This window comes from Mobula birostris, chromosome 7, assembly GCF_030028105.1.
Source record: "Mobula birostris isolate sMobBir1 chromosome 7, sMobBir1.hap1, whole genome shotgun sequence".
Classification (NCBI taxonomy): domain Eukaryota; kingdom Metazoa; phylum Chordata; class Chondrichthyes; order Myliobatiformes; family Myliobatidae; genus Mobula; species Mobula birostris.
In genome coordinates this window covers 31,637,723-31,650,903 of record NC_092376.1, presented here as the reverse complement: position 1 = coordinate 31,650,903, position 13,181 = coordinate 31,637,723, and the positions used below count along the sequence as shown (strand labels likewise).

General features: G+C 40.6%; 1 protein-coding gene across 1 annotated transcript in view; it reads right to left on the bottom strand.

The window, feature by feature from the left end:
* tpte (transmembrane phosphatase with tensin homology) overlaps positions 1–9,624 on the bottom strand; it is a 79,144-nt gene extending 69,520 nt beyond the window's left edge. Inside the window, exons 1-2 of the mRNA XM_072262849.1 lie at positions 9,497–9,624; positions 2,727–2,815 (exon numbers count right to left, since the gene is read on the bottom strand). Coding sequence (XP_072118950.1) covers positions 2,727–2,770 — 44 coding nt within the window. The 5' untranslated portion in view covers positions 2,771–2,815; positions 9,497–9,624. The remainder of the gene's footprint in view (positions 1–2,726; positions 2,816–9,496) is intronic.
* Between the last annotated feature and the right edge of the window lie 3,557 nt (positions 9,625–13,181).

Below are 13,181 nucleotides of genomic sequence, written 5' to 3'. Positions count from 1 at the left end.
CATTTCCAAAATGATAGTTAAGTGTGGAAAATCTCATACAGTTGGTTAAAGATCAATAATGCCTGCTGTATCAGAAGTGCTCACTGTTGTTCTCAAAATGGATACCAGAATTTTAAAATAAATTCCGCTGAGTAATAACTGTAGCTCATTGTATTGACAAAATGACTGAAGACATTGAGCAACAACTATGCACAGAGCTACCAAAAAAAAATTGGGATACAACTGGTTGTGTTGACTGTGTGAGACAACAAAGCATTGCTAATGACATACATACAGTTTATCAAAAATGAAAATGTTTATGAAGAGATACTCTTCAGTAAAAAGTTAAAAACAGACATCAGCAGAGAATCAATCTACGGCAAACTCAAAATGTATATTATTCCAATTAGGAACATGGTTTCTTGTGGAGCACATGCTGGTTTTGTGGCAAGTATGAAAAGAGAAACTCCAAGTCTGTTTGCAATCGATTGTACAATTCATCGTCAACATCTCGCGGCCAAAAACCTCAGACAGCAGCTTTTTTCAAGCGTGACTCTTGTAATATCTGCTATCAACACAGTTAAAGCTCATCCATTAAACAGCAGAATATTTTGCCGGATATGCCAAGATAACAATGAAGAGTTTGAACTTTTGCTTCTTCACATTGAAGATCATTGGTTGTCAAAAGGCTGCTGCTTAAAGCATTTCTTTGATCTTTTTGACACTGGTTAAATTCTTGCTCAAAGTCAACAAGAGCTTGGGAAACAAGACTGAATTTCTATGTGAAAATGTGGCATACCTAGCTGATCTGTATGACTAAATGAAAATCCTAAATATGAAACTGCAGGGTGAGAATTTCAATTTAATTCAGGCAAAAAGTACAGTGTCCACTTATCAGAAAATTGGAAATATATGAGCAAAACATTGGGAGAAGAATGTTCTTAGTATCCCTGCATGGAATGTATGGCATTCTGTCACAGACAGTGATTTGCATGAGTTCTGCTTACATCGGCAGTCACTTAAGAAAGATTTTCAGAATCGATTCAAGGATTTCAATGATCTTGAAATTCTGGAATGGGTAATTAACTCATTTCTTTGCATGGTGCAAGAACAGGAAGAGGCTTGCAAGAAGAGATCATCAAAATTCAGAATGATGAAGCAAAAACTGCTTTTCAAAAATGTCAGCTTTTGTGGTACGTGGCTGCACTGTCATATGAAGTTGCCTGGTCTTCGAAGAAGAGCCAAACTGCTCTCCATTGCACTTCCATCCTCCTACCTTGTTGAAAGAGGCTTCAGTGCAGTGAACCACATACTCAAAAAACAGAAACCACTTGGACATTGTTACTCATGGGTATTTAACGCTTTTGCTGTCACAACTTGAACCAGATATTTCAACTCTTGCTAAAAACCATCAAGTCAAGGATCACATTGACAAAGCTGCTGTACAGTGCATAGGTACGGTGTAAGGTAATTTTAAAGACAAATAAAAAAATAAAGCAGAATCATTTTTCGCATGTTAGCATATAGAGGACATGTTTTTACACTATGGAGGTGCTGGAAAGTATATCATGCCTAAGAGGGGCATTGGTGTATGAAGGTGCTTTAGGGAGGCATTGGGCTAAGAAAAGGGTTGGAAAACATGGTTTTAAGGTATCACTTCCCTTCCACTCTACAGCATTTTAAAATCACAGGGTATAGTAATACTGTTAGGTACAATACCTTTTGGAAATATTATTGAGGCAGGTTCCATTGAGGCCTTTAAGAGGGAATTGGATAAATACATGTCAAAAATATTGAGGTAAGGTTGGGCCAAATTCTTTGGTGGAGATGGTGTGGGCATGGTGATCCAAATATTCTTCCCCAGTGCTGTAACTATTCTATATAATGACATTTCATTCTCATGAGCAAAAAATCTACTAAGTGTTTTCTAATGTCTCGCAATATAAAAGGCAAGCCGGTCTGTGGGTCCATGCTGGCTCTTGGGGAAATCCTACAAGTCTCATTGCACAACACATTTTTATAAATTGAAATTAGACACTTTCCTTATGGAATTGTTTGAGAAGCTCCCAGAAAAACTAAATAAAACTAAAAAAACTAAATTTTTGCAAAATGTACATATAGGCATCCGTTAGTCTCGTGAGACCATGGATTTGCGCCTTGGAAGGTTTCCAGGGCGCAGGCCTGGGAAAGGTTGTATGGAAGACCACAGTCGCCCATGCTGCAAATTTCCCCTCTCCATGCCACCGACGTTGTCCAAGGGAAGGGCACTAGGGCCGATACAGCTTGGCACCGGTGTCATCGCAGAGCAGTATGTGGTTGACTGCCTTGCTCAAGGACACAACATGGTGCTGCAGCTGAGGCTCAAACTAGCAACCTTCAGATCACTTGACCGATGCCTTAACCACTTGGCCACGTGCCAACACAAAATGTACATAGCTAACCTTTAAAATGAATGAGCAGACCTAAGGAAGAGTCAGATCATCAGCGTATGGATTGATTTATGCCCAAAATATTAAGTAGAAACCCATAATTCAATGAAAGAAAAGGTAATGCCACATTATTGTGCTTAAAATCAACATCCTGCTTAAGATTCTCATTTTAGTCTGATGTTTACTTCGACACATTTACTGTAGTCAGTAGCTGGAGTGCGATCATTTGTCATGCCATGGACGTGCTAGATATTTTAGGGAGGAAACAGAGTTAAAAAATAATGCTTCCTGTGTACAAATAGTAAAGAATGCCCTCACCCATCTTCAAACTCAAATCCCTGGTTGTATCGGACTGCTGACATGTTGGAGGCACTGGTACCCAGCTCGTTATTTTCACAACCGACACCCTGAGCAGAATAGCAAAAGGTGTTAGAAGATGTATGTAGATTGACAGAAAAGGATGGAAATTCAAAACAGAAGAGTTTAACATTGGATATTGACATTATTGTTCCCATTGTTCATCATTCACTAAGCACATATTTGGTTATGAGTCTAATTCCAGCATTTCAATTTTACATATGCTTTTTTTAAAATGATGTCTGCATCAACAGGGAATCATAACAGTTCTTCCACATTTAATCAAGATTATCTCAATTAAAACCACCCTTATTTCAGAATCAGGTTATTATCAACGATATGCACTCCGTGGCCATTTTATTACGTACCTCCTGTACCTAATAAAATGGCCACTGAATGCCTGCTCATGGTCTTCTGCTGCTGTAGCCCATCCACTTCAAGGTTTGATGTGTTGTGCATTCAGAGATGCACTTCTGTGCACCACTGTTGGAATGCGTGGTTATTTGAGGTACTGATGCATTCCTGTCATCTTGAACCATTCTCTTCTTACTACTCTCATTTTCACCCACCCACAGAACTACCGTTCACTGGATTTTTTGGGTTTTTTTGCACCATTTTCCATAAACTCTGGAGACTTGTGCATAAAAATCTCAGGAGATCAGCAATTTATAAGACGCTCAAACCACCCTGTCTGGCATCAACAATCATTCCCCGGTCAAAGTCACCTAGATCACATTTGTTCCCCATTCAAATGTCTAGTCTGAACTACAAATGAACCTCTTGACCATGTCTGCATGCTTTTATACATGTGTTACTGCCACATGATTGGCTGATTTGCATTAATACTGTGTACTTTCGTGGTCACCAACCTTTTTAAGCCCAAGATCACCTACCTCGACCTCAGTGAAAGGCAAGATCTACCTACTAAATTGTTTAAAGAAAAAACAGCTCAGATTGTACTTCCAATTTGAGGCCTTTTATTTAGGCGAATTGTATTTGAATTACACAAAATACTTTTGTCAAACTTTCAAATTAATTCAAACAAGAAAACACTGTAACTAGCATATCAAACAGGCCATAGCTGTCTTTCTTTAAGAATATTACAATACTTCACACCTTTAATTCTAAGTTTCATTATTTAATTTTATTTCAACACGAAAAATAAATGAATAAAAATTGACTGTTACACTCAGTGTGATGACTGGGGCTGAATACTTTCTGCTAGTTCCCTGAAATTTGGCTCATAACTATAGACAGCCAGTCTGAGACAGTCTGTGAGGTGTAGGGTTGCCAACTGTCCCGTATTTCCCCTGCTAAGGTAGAGCGTTCCTATGAAACCATTCGTGCCGAAATGCTTTACGCCGAAGAAGCAATTACCATTAATTTATATGGAAAAAAATTTTGAGCGTTCTCGGACCCAAAAAATAACCTACCAAATCATGCCAAATAACACATAAAACCCAAAGTAACAGTAACATATAGTAAAAGCAGGAATAATATGATAAATATACAGCTTATATAAAATAGAAATAATGAAGGTTAAGCCAAAACCAATGCGTGGGGTAAAAAAAATCGGCATATCACGCATGCGCACACAGGTGCCCGCGCAAGGCTTCATGGTCTTGGTAGGCTTTCTCGGGGTAAACACAAATGTCCCGGGATTTGACTGCTACTTTTGTCTGTTATTTGGGAGTGAGAAAGTTGGCAACCCTAGTGAGGTGTCTGTCAGTAAGTCAGCTCCTGTACTTAGATTTAATAATTTTCATCTGTGAAAATGCAATTTCACATAGATAAGTTGACCCGAAGTAGGCACTGACTTTTAGTGGTATAAAACCAACGCGCACACCACGCATTGCTCGGCCCCATCAGTAGTAATTGCCACCAGTTTATGAATGGGGATGTCATTTTCACGGACATTTTTTAAACTCATTGTAAATATCCTCACCTCTCGTTCTTTCCTTTAATTGCAAAAGAGTGAGGAAGTCCTCCATTATTGTAAAATCCTGGAAAGCCATTCTGACAAATACAACAAGCTGAGCTGTTTGCATTACATCCAGGGATTCATCGAACTGTAGTGAAAAAATATTCACAGGGTGACAAGTCGATCCACGTCCTCTGACAGTGACTCTACCCTCCTTGTCACTGTTGCAGGGCCAAGCGGTATATTATGTATTGCGGTTGTGATGCCGTTTTTGTTTTTAAAGTCATTAAAAACAGTCTCTGCGGTAATGGCCATTGCTTCCTTGAATAAATCGCCAACTGAAAAAGGCTTCTTGTGTTTAGCCAAAAGGTGACTTACATGAAATGATGCTTCAATAGCAACCTTATTTTAAGCAGCATGTTTTGTGAAAAACGATTGCTGGGCCTTCAACCCCGATTTCAGCTCCTCAACTTTCCTGGCACAAATTGTGCTCTTTGGCGGGTAGATGTCTTTAAATTTCTGGTGGTTCGTGTTGTGGTGCTGCTCCAGATTCCCTCTTTTAGTCAGTGCTTGTGTTTGGTGGCACAACATACATACACACTTGTCTCTCACCAAGGTAAATAGAAATTCCTCTTCCCATTCTGGATGGAATTTGTAAGTTTTCACCTTCTTTCATGGAGCCTCCTCTATGCTATCAGGATATCACGAGCGATTGCCGATTGTGTCGCCTCTGATCTGAGCCGACATTCACCTAATTAATTAGCTTGTTTATTTCGGCTTTTTTTCTTAAAAATGTTCTGTGTGCATATCGACTACCACTGCACCCCTGCATGCTTCGCGGCCCGGAGGCTGGGGACGCTGCCGTATATTGATGTTTGCGACAGTCTGTACTGTTACCTAATCTGATTGGTCACTTTGGTGCAGCACAGGCTACGCTGAAAACGCGGTGCATGGCAGGGGAACTACACACATGCACACTGGGCAGAAAGAACGGAACTAAACCCCCGCAACCCAGAAACAATCTCTCCTTACAAACAGCTTTTTAGTGAAAATATTGCTATATTACCATTATCCTAATTTGTATTACTTACTTTTATAATGCTCACATTACAACAGTATTTGTGTATTTATTTTGATTTTTCTTCGGGATCGACTGGAAAAGTCTCAAAGATCGACCGGTCAATCGCGATCGACAGGTTGGCGACCCCTAGTGTACTTAATAAAGTGGCCACTGGTGTATGTTGTGAAGTTTGTTGTTTGTAGCAGCAGTAAGTGAAAGAAAAAAAACAACAAATTATAACAAAAAACAAAAAGCCAGCTCACGTGTGGACATAATGCTCTACTTGGAAATGCTGCACCTCAAACTGGCTGGAAGATTGGTCTTTAAAAACGCAGACACGAGAAAATCTGCAGGTGCTGGAAATTCAAGCAACACACACAAAAAGTGCTGGTGAACACAACAGGCCAGGCAGCATCTATATGAAGAAGTACAGTCGACGTTTTGGGCCGGGACCCTTCAACAGGACTCTTTCAGTTAGTCCCGATGAAGGGTCTCGGCCCAAAACATCGACTGTACTTCTTCCTATAGATATTACCTGACCTTCTGCGTTCACCAGCATTTTTTGTGTGTGTTGAAAGATTGGTCTGTTTTTTCCATACTTAAATGGACTACATCATTGGAATCATGTGAAATTAGAAAACTACAACAGAAAAAGTTACAGCTCATTATACATGTGCTTCAAAACTATCAAATGTGAAAAGTGCATTCATTCTTACTGGTAGTTCTCAATAAAATTTATTTATTATTGTACGGATGCATTTATTCACAGAATATCTATATACCTGCAATAAGGAATTTGAAATAAACAGTAAACAGGAAAAACACATAAAAAAGAGATTACAGACGCTGGAAACCCAGAGTAAGACACAAGATGCTGGAGGATCTCAGGTCAGGCAGCATCTACGGAGAGGAATAAAGAATCAACATTTCAGGATTGATGAAGGGTCTTGGTTTGAAACAACGACTCTTTATTCCTCTCCATAAATGCTGCCTGTACTGCTGAGTTCCTCCAGCACTTCTCATGTAAAGACGACAAAAGTTCACTAGAGATGAGCTATAACTTGTTTGAACAAAAGTCCACGTGCTGTTCCTCAGACTTACATTGGGCCTCCTGGGAGAAGCAGAAAGGTGATTGATAATAATGTGTCCTCTGCATTGAGGAAACTAAATGGAGAGTTGGTATCAGCTCTCTGGCATTCAGTCTGCAGAGTGACCCTGAAGTTTCAATAACCTATCAGCTCAATTCTCCATCCAACTCTGACCAATTTCTCTGTGGTCTCCAGTACTGTGATAATGAAGCCCAATGTAGACATAATTATTAGTGGGGGCATATTGCAGACTTCTAGATTCAATACATTTCAATAATTTCATGCTGTTTCTGTATATATAGAAGAAATGGCCACTTCCATTACAGGCTGTGAATCAGTCCCCCCACCCCCTATATCTCTCTCTCACCACTGCCTGATCCTTGGGCTTTTCCGACAGCCCAAATCCATTTCTTTTATATTGCCCCATTAACTGATTAAATGGTTTTCCACTCTTCCCCTGACCAGAGATATTCCTTTTGCCTTATCCATCTCTTGCCAACTTAAACTACCCTGTTTTCTTATTTTCCCATTTCTAACAAAGTGTATGTCATCTAAAACAAAAAACACTTTCTCTTTCTACACCTGTTGAAACAAGATGTTTCCAGCATTTTGTGTTTTCATTTTAATTTAAACGGAAGCAATGCTTCAAGTCATAATGAGGCCTGGAAGCAGGTTAGTGACACCAGAAGTGTTCTGCCGAGAGGCTGATAGATGTTCTCCTGATTAATATTTGCACTGCATGGCAGGTTGGCACTGAACAAGGATGTGAACAAGAAATGATAGAGGTATAAAACAGGTATAAAAAAATGGCGAATGAACAGGAAAACAAGATGTGGGGGGAGAAAAAGTGACCATGTAGTGATAACAGCTGCAGTGGTTGGATTCAGATGTATTCATTCAATCACATGTACATTGACACACACAGTGAAATGAGTCATTTGCATTCACCGACACACACAAGAACGTACTGGGGGCAGCCTGCAAGGGCCACCACAGACTCTGGTGCCAACACAGCAAACCCACAATGCTCATCATAGCAACACAGAACACAGCAACAGTAAAGCAATCCCCTTTCCACACACAGTCCTCCAGTTCCAGGACAGGCCTCTGGGTCTCCAGACTTCAGCCTTTTGGCTACCACTCCTGAATCGTTCTCGTCGTGGATGGTGGTCTTCGTTCTGTTACAGAGCAAAGACACCTGTGTGTGCATTTGTTTAACGTGTACTTGATGTTGCACTCCAAGAAGCACACGATACTTCACAAATCAACCAACTGATTCCAATGGCATGGAAACCACGACGATTGGAGCTGATGGATTTGTTGCAGCCTTCATCCGCCTTCACAGCCATTGAGTTCAAAGTACTGTTCCACCGTTGAGGTCTTGGTTGGATTGTTCTTTGTCAAGGACCTCACCCTCGACCTTACCGCCATGGGTGACCCTACCAGGAGCATAGCTCCAGATGGCATCGCTCTCGGGATCATAGGACCACACAAGCTTCTCCACCACGACAAGGTGTCAATCCGCTCCTGAATATCTGACCTTGGGTCAACCTTCCCAGTGGGAAAGTGGTAAGGGATCGCTCAACATGGTCAAGTCAGGGCAGCTCAAACATTGGACAGTTTGTATTCACAGTCTCAGTGTTACTGTCAATGAAGTGTGACCTGCAAGTCAGTCCAAAGATCACTATTAACACTAAATTTTCAACAAGTTTACCTTACCACTGGAGTGGTGGATGTGGGTTCAATTGCAATGCTTAAGAGATTTGGGTAAGTACATGGACGGGAAGGATAGAGAGGGCTATGGCCCAAGTGTGGGTTGATGGTACAAGGCAGAATAGCAGTTTGGCATAGACTAGATGGGCTGAAGGGCCTGACTGACTGCTGTATTGCTCCATGTCTATTAGCAGAGTACATTTAGAGCTAGTTTTCTTCCACTGACAACAACAACTCTCCTCAGTTGTGAGACAGCCCCAGAGGAGGGTTGTAAACAAAAACAACAACATACTCAAGTAATAAGCCTTCACAGTCGATCACACTGGAATCTACAGCAGAGGAGCCAATTTCCCCACATAACCACAAGACTTTCCCCAGTGCAGAGAAGCAACAAGTAGCGGCAAGGTGGCACACTCACAGTTAATCAACATCCAATTCTTACCCGTAAAATATACTGTTGCCAAAGTGGCTAACAGTTCTGAAAAACAATTATAATGTATACCATATGAAAATAATTATCAAGGAAAAAATCATTTTGCATTCCTGTACACCTTAAAGCTGAATAGTAAAATAACACTTTGTAAAACTAATAAATTACTTTTACAGGTATCATATATTAGTATGCCAAGGACAATGCCACAAGCCAGCCAAAGGCAAGCAAAAAAAACAATTTTTAGGAATTTTGAATCTTTTAATGCAGATCAAGACCAGGAAGTAAACACAACTTGGGACGAGAATAAATTTTCCTATTTTACTTAACCTTAACTTATTACTTCTGCCTGCAACACACTTCATCACCAGTTATGGATAAACATATATTTAAACGCAAAATTAGTTTAAAATAAAGCTAGACTCCAACATTCATGAAAATTCAAACAGATTTACAAAAATAAACAGCTGGAAAATGTCAGCTCCAGTGAAAACATGTTAACAATGTTCAGAACCTTACCCAGTTTAAATTGCTTCCAAATGAGTTTCTGCCAATATCTTAATCACAGCAATAATCACGAATCTCATAATCACAGGACTTGTAATGAATCTACACTTTTAATATCAGACTGCTCTTTGTTATTCTGTGGGAAGGCCTCCCATTAAAACTTTAAGTTGGCCTTGTGACTGGATCAGACTTTCAGGAGGACAAAGAGTTAGGACTGAAATTCCTTCCTGGACACTCTCATAAACTAGTGTTTATGAACTAAAGGGGACTGCAGACTCAGCAATTTTTCAAACTTCCGCATCAAATCTCCAACAATTGCTCAAATCACACGTTTAACTACCTTCCAACACAGCACGGGAGCTTTTCCTTTTGATTGGAGGAGGGGTAGATGGTGGATAGTGGGTGGGAGAGCTGTGTTCAGTTATGCTGAATTGCACTTTTTCCACCCCACTGATAAATACATGAGAGACTTCCACCTTTGTTTAATGAATTACTTACATAAAATGCTTCAGAATTTGCCCAGACCTTTTGTTGCAATGCTTGATTACTGAGTGTAAAGTTTGCCGAGCAGTTACCTCAACAGAGAAACAGCTGCAAAAGCTTTTAAAATCCCACTACATCAGCAACCTCACTTTTCCAATTACAAATGTGACAGACAGGCCAACAGAGCTAGAGACAGGAAATTCAAGGCATCTATAATGGAGAGGATGTGAACTAGAAGCTCGGCTTGAAATTAATAGGTTCACTGAAAATGTGAATACTTCTCCCTTCAACCCAGTCTCAGCCCTCACCAATTTCAGTTTCCCTTCTTCTTGTAGAACCTTATATACCATCTTGTTTTATTTGGGGAAAAAAATCGGTCGCAGTCCCCTCCATCAGTGCACAGATGACGTGTTTTTTCTAAAGGCCAAGTAACCAATGAATATCAGACTAGACTACTCGGCTAGAGATTGACTCAAATCCTAAATTTAAACATTTAGAAAATAAACTATAATAAAAGCGCTTTTAGTGGCAGTGACTGTGAAATCATTAAGTACATCTACACAGAATATTATTACAGGAAAGCAGCACCCGAAGATCTCCACTATTGGGCCATGCTCTCTTCTCACTGCTGCCACTAGGAAGGCCCCACAGGAGCCTCAGGCCCCACACTACCAGATTCAGAAACAGTTATTACCCCACAACCATCAGGCTCGTGAACCAGAGGGTATAACTTCACTGGCCCCATCATCGAACTGTTCCCACAACCTACGGGCTCATTTTCAAGGACTCTTCATCTCACGATTTTTGATACTTATTGCTTATTTATTTATTATTCTTTTGTATTTGCACAGTTCATCACCTTCAGCACATTGGCTGTTTGCTTGTCCTGTTAGCTGTGGCCTTTCATTGATTCTATTGTGTTTCTTGGATCTACTGAGTATCCCAGCAGGGAAATGAATCTCAGGTACTTTGATAACCATAAGACATAGGAGTAGAATTAGGCTGTTTGGCCCATAGAGTCTGCTCTGCCATTCAATCATGGCTGGTCCTTTTTCCCCCCTCTTCGGCCCCACTTCCCATAACCTTTGATGCCGTGTCCAATCAAGAACCTATCAAGCTCTGCCTTAAATACCCCTAATGACCTGGTGTCCACAGTTGCCTGTGGTAATAAATTCCACAAATTCACCACCCTCTGGCTAAAGAAATTTCTCCGCATCCCTGGACACAATCTATCCTGAGGCTGTCCCCTCTTGTCCTTGACGCCCCCATCATGGGAAACGTCCTCTGTCTAAGCCTTTCAACATTTGAAAAGTTTCGGTGAGATTCTCTCCTCATCCTTACAAGTTCCAGTGAGTACAGACCAAGGCTATCAAACATTCCTCGTATGATAACTCCTTCATTCCCAGAATCATCATTATGAACTTCCTCTGAACACCCCCCAATGCCAGCACATCTTTTCTTAGATGAGGAGCCCAAAACTGTTCGCAACCCTCAAGGTGAGATCTCACCAGTGCCTTATAAATCCACAGCATCACATCCCTGCTCTTGTATTCTAGACCTCTAGGACAAATTATCTCTGAACTTTGAACTTTGGAAACACCAATTTAACCACAAAAACATATCCAGCATAGGAGGATGAGAGGACATTCGTGCGAGGTATACAGAATTGAGGGGTACAGAGAGAGCTTTCGCCACTGAGGTTGGGTGTGCCTAGATCCAGACATCATGGGTTAAGGGTGAAAGGTGAAATGTTTAATGGGAACATGAGAAGGAACTTCTTCAGAGTGTGATGAGAGTGTGAACCAAGCTGCCGGGGTGGTGGATGCAGGTTTGATTCCAAAATTTAAGAGAAATTTGAATAGCTAAATGGACGGGAGGGGTCTGAAGGGATCTGAAGTATGGATGCAGGTTGATGGAACTAGACAGATTAATATTTTGGCAGGGACTAGATGGGTCAAATGGCCTGCTTCTGTGTTGTAGAGTTCTATGACACTATGACTAGCTCATCGATATGTCTGAAGTAAACAAAATTGCACATGACTCCAGACTCAGAAATGTGATTAACTATTAACTTTACAGCTGACAACTCAGCTGAAATGCTGTTGAGAATAAGCAATAAATGATGTTATTGGCCGCAATGTCAAATGTGAAAGATAATCTTGCTTCAACATGTACAATCAGCAGATCAGTTGCATATCCTCTTCTTTCCTGAGCACCTTGTGGCTAGTGTTGTATCATCACCGGTGGGGTGGTGAGAGTGTGCAATGGTATCACTAGCCATGGATGTTCTGGTTGTTCACCAGGACCCATTTCTCTTTGCAATGCTGTTTACTGAAGATGTCAAGCTGTAGAGCTTCTAAGGATAAAGAAATTGTTCGAGCTCACATAAAACGTGGCATTGACCATGAAAAAAATCCTCTTGTGTTCAATAGTTACCTGCACACTGGGGTAGAAGAAACGCTTTCAATTGATGGATAGTTTCAGGTTTTTGAGGGGAGATGATGGGACATCTGATTGAACCCTGTGGACCCAGGAATTGCTGGCAAATCCTACTGCACAGTATATTATCTGCTCCAACTGATTTATAAAGGTGAACATTCTGTGCCAATCAATAGCTTATCTCAAAATTTCAGACTTAACCTCTCCACGTTCATGACATGCCTTACTCCAACTAAAAAGGACAAATTTAAATGCCCCATGGCTGCCATATATTTCCATAGAGTCATAGGGCACGTCATCTCACCCTACCGACCATTAAGCACCCACATGCCCTCATCCTGTACTAATGCCATTTACATATTATCCCCATGTCTTCACTATCACTAGTAATTCTGAAAACATAGGAATCAGCTTCCCCTGGAAAAGCAGTTTAATGTAAATTTAGAGTTTTTTATCAGCAAGATTTTTTTTCAAATATACACGTTTGTACTTACTTCAGTTCATGAATACCAATACGTAATGAAATTTTGTGCATCATGGTCTGGTACATCTCTGCTTAAAATAATGTTGCAACTGAACAACTTAGAGATTTTTTTTGAAAGACATTTTGGGTTGGTTGGTTATTTGACCTCGGGGCAGATGAATGATATGGTCTGGGGAAAGTTGATGGAAGTGTGGGGAATTAAATTGATGCTTGATAGTTGCCAGGAACTGGATGGGCTGAAGTGGTTGTTTCTCTGCCATGGCTCTAAAAAGGTTTTGCATTCAGTATGCT